Source organism: Gadus macrocephalus, chromosome 3 (genome assembly GCF_031168955.1).
Source record: "Gadus macrocephalus chromosome 3, ASM3116895v1".
NCBI lineage: Eukaryota > Metazoa > Chordata > Actinopteri > Gadiformes > Gadidae > Gadus > Gadus macrocephalus.
In genome coordinates, this window is record NC_082384.1 from 13,347,536 (window position 1) to 13,371,633 (window position 24,098).

A 24,098-nucleotide genomic window follows, 5' to 3' on the forward strand; every position below is an offset into this window, starting at 1 on the left:
GGCATCCAGTTGGAGTCCCCGCAAGACGCTAAAACAGACAGAATAATTAATTAGAAGGGGTAAGTCCATACAGATGTAGATAGTTTACCACGACAACTTGAGCGCTTGCATTAATTGTTGGAGCCATGATACTTGCTCTCTGGACCCTCAGAACTAGCATCACCTGCTCTATGGATCGTTTGTGGGGGCGCATGTTGGCTGGTGATGACCACCAGCGCGCCCAGAGCTACGGATGGACTGCTGGTTCATCGTTGAAGTCAGTTCCAAAACATGTTATTTTGAAGCGCACATTATCCTGCTACCCCATTACCCCTAAAGAATATATCCACATTTTTTAATGAGGTACAAAATATTTGGATTTGTAACTGCAACGAAGAAAATAATAAATTATTTCTTTATTCTCATCTACTCGGCAATTCTTCCATTGGGCCACTAGAGAGCGACATTTGCTATCTTTACACACGAGCAACCCAAATGCTGAACGGCGGTGGAGCTCCTAAATGCAGTTGTGCACGCTGCTGCTTTGTTGAGTCTGACATCCTAGGCGCTCGGCTGGTATATGAGCGTGTGCGCAACGGTCCGCGGATCGTCTCCCCGTCCGCTCAAGATGGAACCGAAGAAGGTAGACCCGTCTTTAATCAACGACAGCAGCCAGGTGGTACTGTACGGGGAATTCCTCGCCGCGGACAACCCAAAAGTCAAGTTCGTCGTCAGCTTGACCGAGACGGACCTCGCGGTCCAAAAGCTCCTCGCGCCCTCACCTGTCCTCGGGCGGAGCAGGCAAACGTTCAATTTAAAGGACTGCGTCGGTGCTCGTTCTTACCGGGAAGATGACAACGAAGACTCGGGGGCATACTTTTCGGTCTACTTTTATCCTCTGAAGAAGCGGTGGATGTCCACCGGTGTTTCGAGGCAGCGGGTGGAGCAGTGTTTCCAGGTCGCGTCGGTCCAGGACCCGCGCGCTAACCTGGAAGAGGCGGATAAATGGGCTCGAGCGATCCAACAGCGTATGGGACTCCTGCAGCCCTCCAGAGACGGTGTGTAACCTGTTTAAGGTCAAAGTAACACTATGTTATTGTTCATTGGGTTTATTAAGACCTAAATGATGGCCAAAGGAGGTCCTAGTTTGTTGCATTAAGGCACTCTACTTTTTGCGCAGTTTTCCATTTGTATTATTAGGTGTATTCTGCTCTTTTCAATTGACTGTTTTTAAAGGTAACTCTATCCTATTCAGTAACTAGGTTAATGGATCTTTTGGAACTGGTTGCTAGACTTTAGCTTAAACCCTAACGCATCTCTCGAATGGTTTCCTTTTACTCATCTCTTATGAATGAAACATTCGACCCGGACATACAAGGAATCGCATCATTAAAGCATGATGCACACTAGCCGGTTATCACTCTCAAGACGAAAACAATAGCCCATACAAATGTGCTTTGATAATGACAGACCTGTCCAATGACAATCATCACTCATAGTCTAATTGAGGGGGTTAGATAAGGAATCTCATGTATGGTTTTTTTCTGTACAAACTTATTCTTGACTTGATGGCATTATGTTGAGGACACGTGATGACCTTCATAGCATTTCCCCGTTTTGTAGAAATACATTTGATATTTAAGGGTTAGGGTAAACAGGTTTTCTAATCCATTTGCTTTGGCACACTCAAACCATACATCATACATGACCACTTTCCTGGCCCTGAGCAGCTAAAGGCATTCCCTTCACACGCCCATGTTTTTTAAATGTGGTGGCTTCCAGTGGAGAATATATTTTGCATTATGTTGCTAATAGGGAGATTAGCCTATTCCTACATTTAATTCAATCCTATCCATGACCCTGCAGTTCTTGGAATTTGACATTTTTCCAGGAGGGAAAACGGTATACCCAAATATTCCCCAAAGTCAGCTTTTGATACAAATGGTGGGAAACACAATCAAGGGGTCAATCCCCATAGTGAACTGTTGATGGAACCATATCTGTATGAATTGATTACCTGCTTGACCTGCTTACTCCCTACGGTTTGGTTTGAATATACCTTCCCCGAACAAGTCCTCCTGTCCTGGTGTTACCTTACACTTGACCTGCTGCACAGTGTCTCTAAACAGCTCCACCTTTGTGTGGATAGCCTTTCCTCCTTGTGCAACAAGTGCTTGAGTGCTTGAAGTGCACAACATGTTACACTTGTTTTTATTTTCACCAAGTCAAACACAATGCAGACCTCTTTTTGGATTAACACCTTCCGTAAACATTTGTCTCGCTCAGATAGCTATTGCACGCACGCACGCACTCACAGAAAAGCCAGTTTCATGATGTTTGCCAAGACTTACTAATGAAGGTCTAAAGGCCTCTGGCCTATGAGCCATGAAAACCATTTAGAATGTAACACACTGTGCATCATCTTCAAATTGCAGATGATGAGGACATCCGCTTTATGTTGAAATATACAATACACCATTATATTACCACTGAATGCGGTGATACCACTGAATGCGGCTGTGATCAAATCAGAAATGAGCTGCATACTTAATGTCGAGCCAGGATCAAAAGAGCCCAGAATGGATGTCAGTCCTTGGCTAGAGAGCATTACATGAAGATGCCATCGGCCGCGGCTGACGGGTGGTTATTGATCTCAGAACAATAGGGCCAACAACATACAACCTGCACAAGCCAGGGCAGACCTACCTCTAGTAATTAATTAAACAACCGTGTGTGTGTGTGTGTGTGTGTGTGTGTGTGTGTGTGTGTGTGTGTGTGTGTGTGTGTGTGTGTGTGTGTGTGTGTGTGTGTGTGTGTGTGTGTGTGTGTGTGTGTGTGTGTGTGTGTGTGTGTGTGTGTGTGTGTTTTTTCTTTTTTTCTCTTTGTATCACAGGATGGCCAAAACATTAATTTACTCTGCTTCAATCCCCATCCCCAATGGATATAAATGACAATTGTGAGGCAAAGCTCAAGCTTTGTGGAGAGTGCCAGAGGTGTCTGTGTCACTGGTGTGGGACCCGTTTCATTAAATTCTGTCTCCTTTCTATCGCTCTGTAACTCCAAATTACATTTTCAACCTTGTCAGACTTCTCTCTCTCTGTTTCTGTCTGTATTTGTATCTCTGTCATTCATCTTCTGAAGGAGAACACTGCTGTCGCACTTGGAAAACACTACAACTCCAAATCAAAGAAAATGCCCACTGATACTATGCCATATTCAGTCAGTCAGACAGGCTTATGTTACATTTCTTCCCCAGTTGAAACGGCCTAATATGGTATTTCAACTTACACTGTTACACTGCTGCTGCGTTCATTCGTCTTTGCTATACAGATATTGACATGGTCACATGTATTGCGTAGCCGTGTAGAAAAATGCTGCAGAGCGTGCTTCACTCTGAAGCGCTCGCCTATGATAAGACAATCCATTCACCGACAGGCGGAGGCCACTGATTGGCCACTGGGTCTCTCAAAGGGAGTCCCGGGGTTCCTCCTCAGGGAGGGAAATGTGGTTGTGGTCGTATCTCACGGTGGGCAGTCCATTTCCTGCCCATGAAGTCAGAGGTTCATTTTAAGTGTCTGCGTTGGCCTCCTTCACTGCTGTGTTTGGTTCACAGAGGGTGTGATGCATGTGTGCAGAGCCAAGAGCCAAAAGTAGACTTATACAGGGGAAAACTGAAGAGGCTGGTTAGAACGACACAGTGCCGTAGTTCAGTAAGCAGCACAACGAAAGGGGAACAAATGAGACGGCAGGTCGCTTCATCTCTTTCATCAGTAATCCAGTCAGTCTGTCGGCGCATCCGTTCGTCCCACTGTATGTCTATTTGTTTATCAGTTAGACCGATGGGCTTTTGCAGTTAGCGATGAGTCTTCGGTCTCATCTTATATTAAACTGACTTGCAACGCCCACAAACTCTTCTTTCTTGTTGCGCTAGTCTCGCCCTTCATTTTCTTCTCAATATAGCTCTGCAGACAGTTTACCACAACCTCCCGACTCCTGCTCCGTCTGCTCCTCCTCCTCCCCCCCCCTCTGTGGTTCAGCTCAGTCAAGAACAGGGCAAAAACACACAACACCGCTTAAACATACACCCAGAAATTCACCGTTACAAAAAGATAAGGTATCATTTTACTGTAGGTAAAATACTTTACTGAAGCAAATCTTTAGGAACGAATTATAGGATTTTCCCTGCAATATGTGCTTTGAATTGTGCAATACTGCATTATCTATGATGTTGTCAAGGTTAGCCTGGTGAGAAAGTTTGAATGTGAGCTACTCCAGCACTGTAATATGGTATTGTTTGAAAATGCTATAATGCATTTAATGTAATGCTATTGGAGCATTTTATACAATTGTTCAAGTAAAACAGGGTTGCCATGTTGAATTGGTAATAGGTTGGTTGTGTACATGCAACTTGAGTAAGGGGTTTGTTGCTCCATCATGGCTCATCAGTAGCACTTCAACCTAATTCCCAAGAATGTGAAACTAATTTGAAGTGTTTATCATGCCATTGGTTGTTCAGTGACATTCTTCCATTGACAGTTGTGAGTAATGCTAAACTCTCAGTACGGTCGATATCAGTGCGATCAGTGCTTAATTTATTTTTTTGTGCTTTTAATCAAAATGGCCGTTATAGGACCAGTACTCCCTCTTGTGTATCTAGCATAGGCCTATGTCATCAAGTTGTTGCCAGTGGAAGTGTTAAAAGGTTTTTAAATAGCATAATTGATGTTGGTGGTAGTTAAGTTAAGTTGTAGTCCAGTTTGTTTTAAACAATTGTGTGTTTTAAAGCTGCTGGTCTGTTATTTTACGTCACTGTTTAATACTACAAACAGGTTATCTAACTATGTCACAGCCTCAGGCATGACACCTGAATATCTTTGTCAATACACAGACCACCTGGTTTAAAATGAACTGAGAGTGGACAGCAAGGGGAAGTGGATTTTTCAGTAATCATTTAGTAAGGTTAGGGGCAAAGGAGGTTGGGAATTTCTGTACTGACACACGCATGCACACACGCACGCACGCACACACTCAAATTAAGTGCTCAAATCAGTTAGCACACATTAAACTCCACATGGGCCCCATAGCAAGTCAGAGAGCAAACGGCCCCAAGAGTTTTATAATGACAACAGCTGAGCGGCCTATTGAAGCTGGTGAAGCAAGCCATAGCACTTCATACAGCCCCCAATTACCACAGCTATATAATCTCAGACAATACACCCGCGTTCCTCATTTACCATCAAGCTTGAAACAGCACAAGGCACTCAGCCTTTGTGGAAGCACAAGTTGACCGATCACTGTGAGGATACGCCCTTCTAAAGACGTACCTATTTCTGAGGCCCCTGATGCTATCTCCATTGACAATGAATGACAAAACGTCACCTACAAGTCATTAGTCTGCTAGGATGGACGTTTTGATTGATATGCCGTGTTTCCCCCAGCATTGTATGGTTAAGGCGCCTGCCTTAACAACAATAGGGCCCCGCATTGACTACCAATGTATAAAAAAAGAAATATATACATATATACTTTCTTTGTACAAAACTCTCGTAGGGTTCCCCCCGCTCCTCAAACACCTTGACTAAGACATTTCCTGGTGGAAACACTGATATGATATATCAGTGTTTATATATCCAACAGGAATAATGACAAGCATGCTATTGGTATGTTTTATGGTGATGGAGATGTACTGTTCTGTTGGTACTTTGTTCTGCTTTGTGTGCGAATTGAGATTGCCTAAGTCTTCATAGAGCATTGGTCCGAATTTGAGCAACGAATAAGGATCCAGGGGAAAATAATATCAATGCATAATTCAATGAATCCCAAATGAGAAACTTAGTGGTTTCTGGACTACTGTCCCAGCCAATCAGAAGACTGTACAGTTAGTTTATACATTGGAAAATGTTATTATGTTCAATTACATCCAAACAAAGCGACATGCATTCAAACCTAGACCGAAAATCGAACCTAAAAAGTACAACAATTATTAGACTACATACAATTGATCGAATAAGCAAATAGCTTTAAGTGCTGCAATATAAACAAGAGATTAAGTGCTAACTTTATTTTGCATATGCATCGAATCCGTTGTTATTTTTTCTTAATCTCGCCTTCCCATTGACTGCGGGCATTGAATCAGCTCCTCAAGCTGCACTTTTCCTCCAGATATCTGGTCATGTCAGCAGAATAGGGCTGCTTGTTTTTGTCACATTGTCCCAAAGTGAGGCAGCTATTACCACACACCACCACCACAGGCCATGGGTGTATTTCCAGAGTTTTCCCAGATTCCCCCCCCCCCCCCCCCGCCCCCATCCCCTTTTAATTTGAGCGGCTGTTTCCTTTGCTGGGAGAGCCACACGGTCATTACTCCATTAAGATCTCTGCAGTGCTTCCCAGAGCCCAAGCTCCCAAGGCTAGAAACGGGACACCTGTGACGGGAGCGTTGAAAGACTGGTACCGCTCAGGTGTGTTTTGAGGTGTGGAGCTCAGTGGCGCTTCATCTCACTAGCCTGTCATTGTGTCTCGCCGAGATGCCCACGCAGTGGGTTATGATGTTCCGAGGTGCTACTTTGTTGGGTAATCGGGACAGGTTTTACGTAGCGTTGGAAACCCCCCTGTCGTTAAACCAGATATGTTCCAACGCTCCTGACAGTTTGTCAGGAGCGAAACACATAAATCATATTCTCCGTTACGGCCGCCCTGAATGGCTTTCAAGCAATTATTATTATTATATATTTTTTTTATATCTCAGGATTTCAATAGTGACCCAGCCATCACCGTAGTAACTGATTACCAAAGAAAAACAGCCCTACCTTCTTCTGTAAGAAAAATAATAAAAAGATTGCCGTATGCCCTTATATGGTTAACAGCATATCTCTACTCAAAAGTTTAAACAGAGTCACCGGCCACCCTGAGCTAGAGTTATAGCTCCCCAGGCCATTCCACATCGATTGCAGTGTCCTGTCCACGTTTCCGTCTGGTCACAATAAAGTTGACTTGCACCTTCCTGTTTTGGCTCATGTCTGGCTTTATCTGTGATGAAGTGAACGTCACACTTGGAATTAATCGATTGAAAACCCAAAGCCCCGGCAGAAACTGAAGATGAAAAGCCCTTCTGCAATGAGATCCGGACGGGTGTCCATTAATTGGCATTGTATCAAAGGAGTACGCCACAGACCGTGAGGTCCGAACTCTGTGCTGAACCCGGGGCGACGGGATACATAACAGATCCACCAGGGTGGATTGAACGCTGTTTGTCTAGGCTCAGATGGTGTTGGAAGATTTAGAAACAAAACGCAAGAACCGCAAAAAATGCTTGGTTTTGTCTGTGTCTCTCTATTCTCTATAAACACACCTATCCAGTCGGTACATTTTCTAGACAGTGTCAGTCAGTTGCATGGTCTTGTATTTAAACCGTATCGTATCCCGTTGTGAAAAGGGGGCATGTTTGAATGCGTGTGTTTCTATCAAGATTACACTAACCGTGAGACCAGTGGTGGAATTGGGCCGGTGCTCAGCGATTCTACGGAGGCCTAGAGCTACCATGGTGCAACAATGATCCCGTCTAAAACACTTGAGCTGTAGTTCATCAAATAAAAGAATGGCCTTCCAGCTTATTGTACAATGTCATTTGACGTTGTTTACTCAGGCGTCCTCTCCGCCCTGGCTTTGTCTTTCACCAGTATTACTTCACTACTTCACCTCTTCAACCATCAGTGGTTGAAACTGATTACTGATAACATTACTGGTGATTGTCACCTAAATTAAAAGTGTGGGTGTGGGTCGGGGGGGTGGGGGTTGGTGCTTCATTAACTGGACATGTCCCTGCATGTGCATTTTGTGAAGAAAATTTGAGGTTTCTGGGTTGGACTTGTCATTTAATGAAAAATGGGGCTGATTGTTTTTTTTGTCTTCAAAGGGGTACTTTACTTTTTAGAGACATGCGGTTTCTTTACGTGTACCAACTTTGACAACTCTGATTCGTTCTCCTTCAAAATGGTTGAAGTCAGCATTTTTTCCCCCAATTTTTTTCCATTCTAAAAAATAATTAAGCCTTGCCCTTTTGGCAACTCAAATGACGCCACTGTTTGGATGACTCATCCCCATGTTTCACCCTGAACATTAACTTCATTAAGTTAATGTTAAATGCTTTGTGGTTATAGCAAAAGCTTTACTCATTTTTGAGGAGATAAGATAACATTTACCCGTGATTTATCTTCTTTCAATACCTTAAAACCTGATTGCCAGACTACTGCTGACCTCCTGATACACCTTTTGGATCTATCATTACCAAAAATAAAACAATCAGTTAAACCTTAAACAACCTTAATCTTAAATTGACATAAGCACACACCATTGCGTCACGTAATATGATTTGTGATTCTGACGATGTATCCAACATAGGAATCCAAGCTTAGCTCAGGATTTGGGCTTTTTTTCTTTTGTTATCCTTCTCAAGGTCAGACCAGAGCAGTGAGACAATCATAGATCGGTGTTTGATCTGAATCTAAGTTCTTCCTCCCTGGGGACGTGCGCAATGATACAGGTAGCCCTGGACAATAACCGCACAACTGATTTGAAAAAGCGGATGAAGAAAGTTATTTGGAACCAAATAGTGTTGCCTTAACTGCTTGATAAATAAGCCAAATTCTCGTTTTGGAAGTCATCATTTTAACATAGTTTATTACAGCTACACAAACGGTTATTGATTCATGTTTGTGTTATCTCAAAGATGTTTTAAGTTGAGTTTTGAAGCTTATGCTCTTGACACTTGGGAATTTACATCAGCCCGGTAATGCTTGCCGCCGTCGGGTTCATATGGGGGGGATCTCTAAACCTATCAAACAATAACGATGCCTCCCTGCTCTGACCGCGACACAGAACATCGGAGGCCAAACATCCAAAAGCCTGTTCCCAACACCAATCTGACGGCTGTTTACGGGTTTGAACAGAGGATCTGAGAGACGCCGCCCTGTGCCTCAGGTGGTTCAGAGGAGCATCGACTGCCTCTATTGTCGTAAACGCGGCCCTGGGATGTGTGCTTGTCGCCAGAGAGAAACGTGGACCTCCAGTATCGCTGTTAGCTCCCTAAAGCCATTAAAATGGGAGCCTGCATCAAAAACCTGCAAGTCAGGAATAAGCTCAACTGTCTACAGTTGACTCATTTTTCTGCACTATTGTCCATTCTATACCACAAAAAACAGTAGTACAAGGTCCAGCCCATTAGGTTTCTCACTTTGTACAGCTTCCCTACTTTCTGCTTACAATCTCCAGGAAGTGTTAAACTAAACCTATTTATCAAACTAGGATCGTGCACCAGCCAACAGCTCTGTTGTATTTGAAATTTTTATGATTTTTTTTTATGTACCTAAGTACTTTACTGTCACAAACGCACCCTCATTGCAAGAATGAGTTTTTACTTTATCCTTTCACATTGTGTTTAACACCTGGTTGGTCTGTATTCAAGTTCCTTGGCTCCCTGTAAGGGCTTAGTCTGCATTGTCACCGTGGTTTCTGAACAACTGCTTCTCATTTTTCATGGGATTGTTCCGGAAAGAATCGGTGGGTTGTATTGGATCTCTTTAATACACTTCTGTGTATTTAATACTTGGTATCTATTGTGATCACTGCCCATGGGTTCCACCCACATTCCTGTGTGTGTGTGTGTGTGTGTGTGTGTGTGTGTGTGTGTTCCTAGCCGTCGCTGCGACAGAGTTGCTAGGCAATGTGGCTGATGGGAGGACTGAGGGAAATGCAGGGGTTAAAGTTGATCAGTATTCAACAGGTGATGGTTTGGCCGCTTGTATAACTGAAACTTGAGATTATACCGCCTTGATTCTCGGCGTCTTCTTACACGCACGCAAGCATGCTCTTACCTATTGTTGCCCATTCTGTCCCTACGCGGTAGATCTTAGGTGGGGCACAGAGAATCAAGCCCGACCCGACCCGAGCCCGTGCACGTTCTGTCCGAGCCCGGCCCGGCCCGACACATTAATTGTAATTATGAGTCCGAGCCCGATTTCAACCCGACATTATTTTTAAAACATGGGCTGTTATATCTGACGTTCTCAAATACAATTCGGAGTTGTTTGAACTACAGAAATCTGTTAGGAATTATCTAATAAATAATGCAACAAGGACGAAGCATGTAACTGCTCTGTTTGTTTATTAAAAACTAGTTGCACAGCAAAGCAGGCCCGTTGTGATGCGTGTGAGTGGAGGAGACACGTGAGCTGCAACATGTGTGGCGTTTTTTTAATCAATTTTTTTTACTTTGTGTAACTTTGTACACATTTGTTACTTAGGCCTACTCTGCTAAATACGGGCCTATAATATTTCTGTTCATGGCATAGATTTCTCCTCAGATTAGGCCAATAAAGCAATGATTTAAATAAAACACAATCGCTCGATCAAAGGCCCGACCCGGCCCGACCCGGCCCGACCCGGCCCGACCCGGCCCGACCCGGCCCGACCCGGCCCGACCCGGCCCGACCCGGCCCGACCCGGCCCGACCCGGCCCGACCCGGCCCGACCCGGCCCGGCCCGACCCGGCCCGACCCGGCCCGACCCGGCCCGACCCGGCCCGACCCGGCCCGACCCGGCCCGACCCGGCCCGAGGATAGTGCTGGGAAATATCGGTCCGACCCGACTCGTGTCCATGTCCACCACTCTACTACGCAGCAGCCTCTCCATAGCTGTATTTTTGATGCGTCTCTCTCTGTGCGGCGTTGTAGGGGTGTTGCTGAGCGAGGTACGGCGGCCATGCAGGGTCATGCTCCTGGTGAATCCGCAGAGCGGGAAGGGCCAGGCCCTGGCGCTGTACAACGGACCCGTCCAGCGCATGCTCCACGAGGCCGGGGTCCCACACACACTCTTCGTCACCGGTGAGTTGACACGCATGCATGCACGCACTCACGCACACAGACGTTGATCTCTTGTTCACCACAATAGATCTGCTCTCAGGTTTGTGCAGCGAGAAACCTGATCACAGTGACTCTGAAAACGTGAACCAACCAGAAATGCATCCATGGGCTTAAGATCTCAAACGACTAATCAACTAAATGGATGCTTTTGGAATGAACACAGAAGCTACTAAATGTATCATAGCGATGGGGTGGGGGGGAAAGAGAAATGTGAGTATTTGATTCTTTGCTTGAATAATACTTGGACCACCAAGTTGCCGCAAACATTTGCATTATTTCAAGTGAAGAACGCACATAATAGCACAGACAGTGACACTCAAGGTGTCACTGTGCACACAAAGCAGTCGGCTGTGTATTAATGTCTCTCTCTCATGTCACTCACAGATTAACCATCACGCGTGCGCACACTTGCCACATCCGATAACATGTTTGCCGGTTAAATCCTAACCCTAACCCTTTGCTGCTGTTGGACTCATTAGTCTGATCAAGTGTTGCTGACCAACATGCATGCAGAGGTCTTACACTCTTGCATATGCCCTTCATGATCAACTATAACTTGTCTAGTCTTCTGAGTATGCTGTTAGGCATCATTAAGCATCATTCCTAGCAGGAAAGAGGAGTATCATGGGATAGTGAAGTGACGAGGCATGCATCATTTATGAGAGAGAGAGAAAGAGAGAATTCCAAATCTAGGTTCTAGCCAGGCAATGAATCCAATGCTATGCTTGAACCTACATTCAATCCTCCAATCTACATGCAGTTCAAAGCACTTCCCTTCAGAGTCAGGTGGTCCATATGAACAACTATCTCTCAGAGAAAGATTACATCCTGTTCCAATATTTCCCAACAACATTACACATAGTCGGGGACAGTTGAAACAAGCTGTAACATATCTGGATTCACTCCCAGAGAGAGGGAGCCCCTGAATGGGACGAGAGGTCCCTTGCCACCACTACCACCCAAACCACCCGAGGGATGAAACCTTTATAGATCAGGTACACTCTATATATCCCCAAGGGGGGGGAAACCGGGTTGCTACACAATCCCTTGTGCACAAGCAAACCACCTTAAAGACAGATGTACACTACATCACATTCCAAGAGGGCACTTATCGCTCAGTACACAACACATGTCACATGACATCATCATAAAAAGTTCAACTCTGATTAAAAATGGTCCGTCCGTCATAAAAAGGTACAAGTGCGCAATGAACGGCAGGGCTACCGGATCCTAGATTAAGAAGATTCACGGTTGCTTTATATAGTGACCCTCCTGTTGAGGGAGATGTTTAATGTTAAGGAAATGTGGGAGGCACCACGCGTCATGGTCGTGTCTCCCACAGTTCATGTCGCCTACAGTTCAAGAGAACAAATCAGATTTTTCCTGATTGATTGGTGGCGTTGTTCCATCTTGTATTATGATCTTCACTCTAAGGCGGCTGAGGCAGTCGAAAGGTATGAGGCAGATATCCGAAGCATGTGAAGTAAAGGTGAACTCCTTAAGTACCGACTGAATGAATGTTTGTGCGCCACCAATCACGCAACCAAATGCTAACGATATCCCCAACAGGGCAAAATCAAACGCACTGACATGAGTGTAAAAAGAAGCAGTTCAGCGTGGTTACACAAGTGTCAGCAGAATGCCGTCACTCAGGCTATTCATGACGGCCCTCAGGCCAGGGAGGACACATTTTCCGCCGAAAAGAAACCCATAACCCCAGAAATGCAGTGAACAAGGGGAATTCCAATGGGAGTTGGGCGTTTCACAAAATCACATGAATCCCATCGGCCAATAAGGTAGGCTAACCCTGGGGCTACGACCGTCTCTCCTGCGCTAAAGACAGAGCACCCAACAGACCACAGCAACTGCCCACATACTTTAGCCTGCTCAGCCTCGATGGCTCGTACCGATGTGTCCCGAGCTCGGCCCATTCTAACCCTCTTCAACAGGAAGTGGTCGTGTGCGACCGCTGGCTGGCGGCGAGCCAACCCTAGACTACAGCTGTTTGAGAGCGGTCCAGAAAAGCCATTACTGTCGAGCAAGATGAATCGGTTCAGACCACAACGCACCGAGACCGGGGCTCTGTCGCGCTGATCCTTAGGTTAGATATAGAAAAAGGCAGTACTTAGTAGAGGACAGTGGTAGAACACCAAACACACATACACACACAAACACGCACATCTCCCTACGTTTCCCTTCTGCCCTCATTCTCAGGATCAACACAACCATCACTGTAATGCTGCCTCTGTAATGCATCCTCCACTCACAATGATAATGCAGCCATACAGGGCATCCAATAGCACGGCAAGACCTGGCTACACTACCAGAACAACCAGCCAATCAGCCTGCAAGGGGCTTCATTAATATTAATAAATGCCCACAAAACAACCTCTCTGCGTCCAAGTTGGTAGATATTAAAGTAGGAGGGGTCACGTGAGGTCACTCACATTCAAAGCGGCCCTCTTGATGCTAACTCGCCTTTGGTCGAGAGGTACCGAGATGAGAGGCATTAGATTCTTTGATGAAACTTCCGATCACATGATTGAAATCCTGCTGTAAAAAAGACGCCGCTATCACTTTTGTAAGAGGGGAGTGGATGGAGGTGTACTGTTGGGGCTATCTGTCCGACAGCAACGGAGAAGGTTTACAAAAAGAGAGGGAGAGAAATGGAGGGAGAGAGAGTTGTGACGGATGCAGTTATGGTCTGGTGCACACGACTGGCAGAATGCCCTCTTCACCTTGAGACGAAAAGAAGACGAGAGGATAGACAAAGGGAGGTAACCCCCGAGAGACGCCGCCACAAAACAAAACACCCCGCAGGCCCTAAGACAAACATAGGAACGCACACACTCAAAGCTGTTCAGTGTGAGTGTCAGCTCACGCACTGTTGGGTGTATTGAGTGTTCGATTTCCGTGAGTATACAAACAAATAGTAAAATGCAGTTAAAGTAATGCAATTGTAAAATGCTTAAAACTGTTGTGTGTGTGTGTGTGTGTGTGTGTGTGTGTGTGTGTGTGTGTGTGTGTGTGTGTGTGTGTGTGTGTGTGTGTGTGTGTGTGTGTGTGTGTGTGTGTGTGTGTGTGTGTGTGTGTGTGTGTGTGTGTGTGTGTGTGTGTGTGTGTGCGTGTGTGTGTATGTGTGGCTTGCGTATCTCATGTTGCCTGTGAAGGTGATGGTTGCACTTGATTTGCGGCGTATCTGCATAGTTGAGAGCCTTCCAGCGGATCAGCCGTTGTGCAGCGGGCTCATTTGACTGAGTGCTGTGGGATAATTCAGGAGTGGAACACAGTGATCTTATTGGCAGTGTGATCACTCACTTCATCAGGAGGGGTGTCCACTTTCTCGCCTGGGGGCCTTTTTCATTATCTAACTGATTGGTCTGGTGTGCCTGTGTGGGGAAAAAAATCAATAGGCCTAAAGAAATAAGACGTATTTAAACGTGAATGTTTTGCATGCATGGAGCGCATTGACTGCAAAAAAAGGTTCCACATAAAGTGTGTGTGTGTGTGTGTGTGTGCTTGTGTGCAGAGCGGAAGAACCATGCCAGAGAGCTGGTACGGGAGGCTGACCTCAGCCAGTGGGACGCCCTGGTCATCATCTCAGGAGACGGATTACTGTACGAGGTACACAGACTTGTAGACAAAGACGCAGACACACAGACGCATGCGCGCATGCATGTGGGTCCACTTATACACGCGCGCGCATGCATGTGGGTCCACTTATACACGCACACACATGCATGCTTTTGGGTCCACCTACACACGCACACGCATGCATTTGGGTCCACACACGCATGCTTGTGGGTCCACACACACGCACACCCCAAGGCATGCATGGATAAACAATCACACACTAGGGGGGGAACTTTTTATTATTCTTTTATCTTAACCAAGCCAGGGAAGGCTCACTTCAGCATCAAATGCTCCATTTCTTGTCTTTTTTTCTCATGCCCTTACATGAATGAACTTCCTTTATGCCATTGTATATCTTCCTTTAAAAAATAAAGGAGATAAGAAACATGATGCACCATGAACCAATAGACCTGACACTGGTCCCATCCTGATCCCCCATGTTGATGCGTGATATGGCCGAACCATTTCGTCGCCTCATAGTCGGGTTTATAGGGGTCTATTTCATTATTTCACTTTTGCAACCAATTCATGTAAATGTTTGACTTTAATTGCTGAGATTACCAGTGTACTTCAAAGCGTAATGTTCACTTGTTTGTGGCTGTAACCAGGGGTCACCCACCTTATTTACCAAGGGCTACTTGTTTGATAAAAACTTCCTGATGAACAAAGTTGCACGGTTCACCTTTAATGATAATTATATATTATAGACGGAGCTCCATGGTGACTGGTGCTATTTTAAGACCATGCCCTGCGGGCCTCTCACCTGGTCCCTGTGGGCAGCCAGGTTGGCTACCCTGCTCCTGCTGTAGACGATATGAGCAGAGCCAAGCCTTTAGTGGTTTCCTTGTTTCAATCTGAGTTACATGTTCCCTGAGGGCTGAAGGGAGAGTTGGTAAGTTGCTCGCGTTGGCCCTCGCCAGAGTTAAATCTGGCCGGCGTTGCCGTAAACAGCTTGACACTTCGGAGGGGCTCCCTCTTGTGTGCGTGTGATGTGCAGCGAGGGCCTTTGCTGATCACTCATCACTTTTGTAACCATGGCATTTGTCCACGCGGAATCCTAGCGTTGCCTAAATGGGGCAGGTGGAACTAAGACCTGCCCCGCCCTCTCTGCTCGTCATCCTCCACCTTCATGTTCTCGACTGACCAGCAGGCCACTCGCAGCACAATCACTGACCTTATCATAGTACACACACACGCACGCACGCACGCACGCACGCACACAAGCATGCACGCGCGGAAGCTCCATTGCACGTCTTAGAATGGGGATCTACCGGTATTTCCAGTTTCTATGGGGTTTTGACTGTTTGTCGTGGTCCCTGAACTGTCCCTGTGTGTTTGTGTCAGGTTGTAAACGGTCTGCTGGAGAGGGAGGACTGGGAGCAGGCCATCCACACCCCTCTGGGGATCCTGCCCGGGGGCTCAGGGAACGCACTGGCGGCCTCCATCCACCACTACTCTGGGTAGGTCACACGCTAGCACGTGGACACAAGCTAGCACGCGGACACAAGCTAGCACGCGGACACAAGCTAGCACGCCGACACAAGCTAGCACGCCGACACAAGCTAGCACGCCGACTCAATCCCTCATCGGCGATGGATTAAAATGGACACTGAACCGCCATAAAACCCAGCTCCGCCAGATAGAAGTACTCCGTCGTGACTTGTAGTATAAAAGTCATGACGGCACCAATGTAAAATATGTGTTGTGTCTGTATATACCAGGGGTCAGCAACCTTTTCCACATGCAGTGCCAGTTTGACATTTTCTTGTGACACGCGTGCCTAGGGTTGCAGACCCCTGGTATATATAATTTAACCTACGATATATAAAGTAGGCCTAATCCAATTAAATGACTCTTACACAAATATGTCACTCTGATTGATTATCAAACTTAATTTATTCATAATCACAGATATAAATGTGTTGGTTCTGTTTGTCTGAAACCAACCAAATATATTACATTTTTCAGAAACAAATAATTCAAATTCATTAGGCTGCAATATAAAACGAAATACTGTGTGTGTGTGTGTGTGTGTGTGTGTGTGTGTGTGTGTGTGTGTGTGTGTGTGTGTGTGTGTGTGTGTGTGTGTGTGTGTGTGTGTGTGTGTGTGTGTGTGTGTGTGTGTGTGTGTGTGTGTGTGTGTGTGTGTGTGTGTGTTGTTATGTCGGACACACATCTAGTTCGTTCATACAGTTATTATACCAATGTTGACCTGTCCCTCAAGCGATTACGGCCGTCTAATTTTCCAAAATAGCCGATACAACTGATATAGGCTATAACTAATTGTATGGGTTATGGTTTCAGACACGCATATCACACATGGTGTGGAGTAATGAACCGCGTGAGTTGTTCCTATTAATTCTTTCATACAATTATAAAGAAATAAAATACATTTGATCCCACACGGGCAGGCCCAGGCTGAATATATATATCTTGCCAGGATTATTATCTCAACAAATTCAACGTCCATCATGTCAATGTTAACAGAAACTCCAGTGGAGTAAATGGGGTGTTGATGTGTTCGGATAGCTGCTGTTCTATCGAACGCACACACATAGGCACTGGGTAAAAACCAGTCCAACCAGTACTGCAGGCCGCTCCAGGTATGCAATAATTTACAAATGCCAAGTGTTGGTTCAGTAGCATTTTCACCTGGGTTGGAAGTCTGCGTCTGGGAGCCGCCCCCCAATGAATCACTTGCATTCCATGATAGCAGATACCTCTTTTGTTCTTACTAGAGGACGGCATACGCTGCATGGGAGTGGTTGCTGATGCATACTTGACTTTTTCTACCTGAGTGAGAAATGCACTCCATGGATCTCATTGCCACTTAATGTACCCTAACAAAATGTTTGACAGTTTGAGTTTCTGTAGGATTGGGTGATGATGGGGAAGCTCCATCTATGAACTGTCTTGCTACTTTAAACGGGCTAAAGTCTACGTCAGCAGGAGGTATTAGATGGACGAGGGTAATGGTAAACAAACAAACAATTGAACAAAATGGTTTACACGGATCGTTTCATACGTCCATGTCCTAAACAATCAACCGACACACTTGTTTCTGAGTGATCTACTGGTGCTTCAAAACATTCAGAAATACAGATGCACATGATACTACCAGGCTAGTGCCAGCAGTGCCTCCAGATCATGTTGCTAAAGGACCCCACAATGCAGCCTTTCCTTAATGGAGCTGGTAGTTTCTTTAGCAACGCGGTGTGTTTGGTAGGAGAAGGTAGCACGATCCACGTGTTGGCATCACACAAAGATCCTCTTGCTAGAGCTGCCACAACAATGAGGGGAAGGGGCCAGAGTCACTATTGTTTAGCTAGCTCTGTCTCTCTCTCTCTGCCTCTCTCCCTCTCTGTCTGTCTGTCTGTCTCTCTGTCTGTCTCTCTATCCCTCTCTCTGTCTCTCTTTGTCTCTTTCTCTGTCTCTGCCTCTCTGTCTCTCGTTCTCTCTCTCTTTCTATCTCTCTGTGTCTCGTTCGATCTCTTTGTCGTTCAATCTCTTTCTCCCCTATTCATCTTTGTTTAATTATCTATCTTCTTTCTGGCTAATTCTCTGTCTAAATATCTATACCTACCTATCTAGTTATCTATCCCATACACTCTCACACCCACATATTCTGGATCCCCCTGGTGTGAGTGTGTGTTTGTGTGTGTGTGTCTGTGTGATTTGCAGCTTGTCCGGAGGTAGCCCTAGAGCTAGAATGGATCTGGTATTATTCTCTGCTGAATGATGTAGAAGTTCACTGAGTCTATACGCTGTTTGTAGATCAAATGACCTAGAAAGTTACCGTGCACACTGTACAGAACGCCAGCGTCCATTGTGGCAACAATGGTTTGTAAGCCGTATTGGGTGGGACCTGGAATGATGAGGGGTCTGAGTCTCCACTGACAGGGTTTCTTAAGTTGGCCCAGGCCAGTGTTTGCAGGAAGTACAGGGGGGACTCTGCTGAGTTGGTGAATGGCTCCCCCTGCTGGTTGCTGATCAACATTGCAACATAACTAAGTAGGGAGAAGGAGAAACAATGAAGCATTAACATACAATGTTCATACCAGGATATCTAGTCCCAGGTCATGATATCACCCAGATAGATAAGTAGATCCAAAGTGTACATCTGTTGGAATAATGTATTAATTATAAGAATCTATCACATGTGACGTGTGATTATCCTGATGTATTATAATAGGAAAAGGAAGGTGAGGTAGTCCATATTTTGTGTGATTTATTTTCTTAACTCAACAGTTCCTTGGATGGAAATCCAGTTGACATCTTTGTAAAAGTTTTGAAAAGGGAGCGGTGAAAGTCTAGGGAATATTGATGTAGAGGTTGAGACGGACACGTGGACGTGTGTGCGCGCGCGTGCATCATGAAGATGGATTTGGATGGGGGTTGTCCGTCTGAAATCTCACCCCAAACTCCATCCACCAGATGGGGCTCCCTGACTACCCTGTCCTGCCTCATGCATCCCACTGGAGACTCCCAGAACCTACTTCAGCATCCTAACTCCAAACCCACAATCACACAAACAGAGCACCACCTGGATACATTGATGAATAAATATCAATAAATGGCCCTGCATCCCACTCCACCCCACCTGCCTACTTCATAGTCTAATAATATCATCATAATAATGTCTATCATTTGTACGATGATATCAGATACTTTATGAGATTTGATAAAAATCAGTTTTTTAGATTTTTTAAGTGGATATTTGGTTCATACAACACCGAAATGCTTTGTTTAATGCCTCTTGACTCTGTCTCTCGCTCTCTGTTCCTTCTCCCTCTGCCTCCTGCCCTCTCCCTCTCTCTCCTGCTCCTCCAGAGGCCCGCTGGTGTCCAGCGAGGAGCTGCTGGTCAGCTGTGGCGTCATCCTGTGTAAGGGCCTGGTGTCCCGCATGGACCTGACCTCGGTCCACCTGGGCTCGGGCCAGCGCCTCTTCTCCTTCCTCTCCCTGGCCTGGGGCTTCGTGGCCGACGTGGACGTGGAGAGCGAGAAGTACCGGCACGTGGGCGCGGCTCGCTTTACCGTGGGCACGCTGGTGAGGCTGGCCTCGCTGCGCGTCTACCGCGGCCGGCTCTCCTACCTCCCGGCGGACGACGGCGGGGACGCCGGCGCCGAGAGGGGAGCCATCCCCACCGGCGGCGGAGAGCACACCTTCCGCAACACCTGCAGCTCCAACAACGCCCTCAACACAAAGAGGAGGGAGACCCCCTCGCTCTACGGCCCCGCCGACTCCCTTTTGCCCCCCGCCGACGGGCCCGTGCCCGGCGACTGGGCGGTGGTCCCGGAGGAGGACTTTGTGCTCATGCTGGCCATGTACCAGTCGTGCCTGGCCGAGGACCTGCTGGCCGCCCCCGACGCCGCCTTGGACCAGGGCGTCATCCACCTCATGTACGTCAAGGCGGGGATATCGCGCGCCTCGCTGCTCAAGCTGTTCCTGGCCATGGAGAAGGGCACTCACCTGGCCACCGGCTGCCCGCACCTGGTGTACCGCCGGGTGCGGGCCCTGCGGCTTGAGCCCTACGCCGCGAAGGGCCTGATCACTGTGGACGGGGAGGCGGTGGAGTACGGGCCGGTGCAGGCGCAGGTGCACCGCGGTCTGGCTAGGATGATCACTGGATAACTAAGCTAACGGCTAGGCTAATGGCTAGCGGTACTATGACGGGCTCTTGGAGTGCAACAAATCTTTTTTTTATGCAATATATTGGGTATCTGATTAGTGGTTGAAGGTTTGTCTAGAAAACAAGTGACCCGTACAATGTGTGTAGTCTGTGTGTTAATAAGACGCTCTACCCCGTGTGACAGTCCAGGGTATACCTTCATGCTTTTAAAGAACACAATACACCAAAAAATGAAATGCGTCAATGGCACGCTTGCGTACTACTTCAAAATGTACAATGTACTATGTGGTCAAGCCCCCATATCACCATGACTCTCTTCTCATGGTCTCTGATGTAACACAGAGGAATCAGACTCATGCCTTTTGCTGTGTGTGTGTGTGTGTGTGTGTGTGTGTGTGTGTGTGTGTGTGTGTGTGTGTGTGTGTGTGTGTGTGTGTGTGTGTGTGTGTGTGTGTGTGTGTGTGTGTGTGTGTGTGTGTGTGTGTGTGTGTGTGTGTGTGTGTGAGTGATTTGTTTTGCACATTTGTGTGATGCGGGCACGCTCATGTCCTAGTGCTACGGGCATGTGCGGCAGCGACTTGTCGCGTCATTCACATGTTTATCGCTGGATCTTTTGCACCAGTGTTCCACCTGAAGGCATCTGTGGGACAGTTTGTTGGGAGGTCAACCGGAGGCCCCTAGTGCCATGCTCAAGGTCAACGACGCTCCAGCCACCCCCTACGGCTAATGGGGAAGAGCACGGCTGTAACTCCAGTGGAGTGGTTAATGCCTTTTGATCAGGCTGCATCACAATTATGCACAAAGCTTTTCAAATGTATTTTCATATTGTGATACACCGAGTCCGTCAGAATTAATTATGATATTATGAGAATACACCCCAAGAGAATAAATGTATTTTTCATCTTTAGATGAACTGGGTTGATCAACCCATCGACTCAACAAGCAAAAGTTTACGAGACATGGCTAAATGTCTTGAAACCTCCGAATGTAACATTGAAACTGTGAACCAAATGAATATATCTAATTTATAAAAGGATCATTTATCATATTTGTTTTGTGTTTGTGTTAACCGTTATTTCCTTTTTGTGCACAAATAATCTGCTGCATTTCCCTTGTGGCCTTCCACCATGACGGCGTCCTTGCATGTCCGTTTACCAGAGCTTCCTTCTGAAAACCAAATATGGTCGTTGACCAGATGTCGTGACCCCTGGAGATGACCTGTGACAGTCGGGGACAAACGTTCTATCTGACATGCCTTGAATCCTCCTCGAGTTCCCCAGAGTAGGAGAGGTTTTTAAAGTTTGGTTGTTGTATTTTTCCTCAAGCAACTTAAAGGGGTAGTTCAGAGTTTTGGACATAGGGCCTGATTCCCAAGTTAGCCTTGGTGTTCTTTATCATTGGAGACAGTTTTCAACACATTTCATTCAGTCCTTCTAGTTGCAGAGTTTGCTTGTGCTAGGCTAGCGCACGGCAACGGGCAATACTAGCCTGCTAATAAAACAGTCTTACCCACTCCAAGGCAAATCCACTATAACGCCAGACAGTCAATGTAAATGTCTGTTGATAGAATAATGTTAGAAATATAACCAACCTTGCATTGCATTTTGAGGGACTTGCTGTGTCTCAGCAGCAGTGTTATATTCCTGGTAGTAGGCTACGGCAGTGGCAGACTTATACCTATGGTTAAATTCCGCTGCTGCTGAGAAAGTAGTCCCCTAGAATGTAAAGATTCATGCGATGCGAGGTTAGTTTTATTTCTTACCTTATTCTATCAACACAGACATTTACATCTATAGCCTGGCGTTGTAATTGATTTACCTCGGGTGTACTTTGGAGTTGGTAAGACTGTTTTATTAGCAGGCTAGTATTGCCCGTTGCCGTGCGCTAGCCTAGCACGAGCGAACTCTGCAACTAGAAGGACTGAATGAAATGTGTTAAACTGTCTGCAATGATAAAGAACACCAAGGCTAACTTGGGAATCGGGCCCTATGTCCAAAACCCCGAACTACCCCTTTAAGCTTTTAAAAGAAACACTCCAATTTTCAAATACACATTCAATGGAAGAGGTCATACTTTGAACTCTGCTATTTGGATCTATCCCCCATGTAAGTGCTCCTAATAGCAAAAGCAACAATTCCTAAGCAGAGGTTTAAATTGATTACATTTATTTGCAGAAAGATGGAGTTAACATCTGTTTTGTCAGGGCCTTCATAAACAGACACAGTGGTCCTCGTTGTCTTGTTAAAACACAATGGAAGGACTGTTGTCTTGTGTGACCTTTCTGAGGGGCAGCCCCATGGTTGTGGTGTTCTTATCGCTGCAAAAAACCATAGCACAAACTCATGCAGACTTGGATAGTGCACCCTTGCTCCTATGTGTGTGTGTGTGCGCTTGCATGCAGAATCACACAAACACACATTCCTTCATCCCTGCTCTAGAGTATAGACATGTTCAATGTTGAGTAGGCGTCTTCCTTCTGCAAATCACCACAGAAGGCCCCTTGGGGACCACTAACCAGCATTAGCTGCTAGCCTGCCACTGGAAACTGAAGTCTGAATGAGACTGCAAGCCGCTTCCTTTATTTCTATTGGCCTATAACATAACCTCGCTAATGCTGCTCTGGAGGAGGTACTTATTCACTATCATGACCTCACTTTTTTGAAGATACATTCCGTCCTTTAGTTGAGGGGCCGGTCTGTTATGGTTATAAAATGTGGACGACTTAAGTGGGCCTAAAGGGTTCTGTTTTACGGCCCACAACATCATTACGAAAAGTGTCCTTACGTTTGTCATCTGATTTATATTTCTAGTTTCTATCGGTTTCTATTTATCGAAAGCAAAATCGTTAATTATTTTGTCAATATAAATTATTTTAATTATGGATTTTTCTTAAATCCCTGCTTCTGTTTGAAGTGCCTTGATCACTAGTATCTCTTATAAATCATCTGGATACATGCATGTATTTGATTTCAAGAGCTAAGAGAGGTGAATTGAAGTAACGTTTATTTTCTTCCCATAGCAAGGGCTCTTGGGGTCAACAAGATTTGCCTGTTTGCTTAGGGGAGTTTATCACTGTACATGAAAACAATGTCATGGGTCAAGTGATACACTGTACTTCTATTGAACAGACGTCATGAACAGACATGGCGTTCTCTTCAGCTACAGAAATGAGGTCGTTCTGACACATCGTGTGTGCGTTTTAACGATCTGTGTATGCAGCGAAACGATAAACTGACGATTGATTGTCAAATGCATTTGAATTGCTGCAGAGATATCTATTTTTCCACATGAATGTACTTTTCTATTGCTATGATTCTATCCTTTGCTAATGATTAAGAAATAAAGACAAACTTGAATTTGACCGGACTGTTCAGAGTTTTTCTTACACATACACTATTTTGTTGGACTTTTATGGATCTTTATGACATCACATGTTTGTATAGGCCTAATGAAAGCAAGTATTTCATAAAAGGCCTATCACCAGTAACTAGATGAGAAGTAAGCAAATTTGCAGAGGGGACCTGGAGACAGGGCTGCACGGTTGACCAAAATTATGATTGCGATCATTTTGCCCGACATTTTTATTTATTTTTTTTAAGATATTCTTCCCTGTTTTCGGTGGACGCTCACTTCAGTCCTGCACTTTGGTGCAAAACTGGTAGATATTAAAAGAGTTTGCTTTTTGACAGAGCTACAATGGAAGAAGATGGGAAACGGTCAAAGGGACTGTTTATTTTGTGGTAACTTAGTCTCCTGGAGCACATTCAAATTCTGTCCCTGTTCTACATACTGTCTATTTCCTGAACCAGATGTAGGTAAAGCCAACACATACTGTGTCTATACAAATGTACTTCCTCTGGAAAGTACATTTGTTGATTCTAAATTACAAGAAAAGTAAGAGATCATGTGTCTTTCTTATCAGGAAAAGGAAGGATTA

General features: G+C 45.6%; 1 protein-coding gene across 2 annotated transcripts; it reads left to right on the top strand.

The window, feature by feature from the left end:
• Positions 1-577: 577 nt before the first annotated feature.
• LOC132454149 (sphingosine kinase 1) lies at positions 578-23,522 on the top strand. Of its 2 annotated transcripts, XR_009524881.1 has the most exons (6): positions 578-1,037; positions 10,710-10,859; positions 14,428-14,522; positions 15,876-15,991; positions 19,362-20,560; positions 20,668-23,522. XR_009524881.1 is itself a non-coding variant. In XM_060047356.1 (5 exons), the coding sequence occupies exons 1-5, from the start codon at positions 608-610 to the stop codon at positions 20,161-20,163; spliced, it is 1,593 nt and encodes a 530-aa protein (XP_059903339.1). In that variant the 5' UTR covers positions 578-607; the 3' UTR covers positions 20,164-23,522. The 2 variants fall into 2 exon arrangements, 1 of the variants encoding a protein (XP_059903339.1); XM_060047356.1 differs by having other exon boundaries at positions 19,362-23,522.
• Positions 23,523-24,098: the final 576 nt, after the last annotated feature.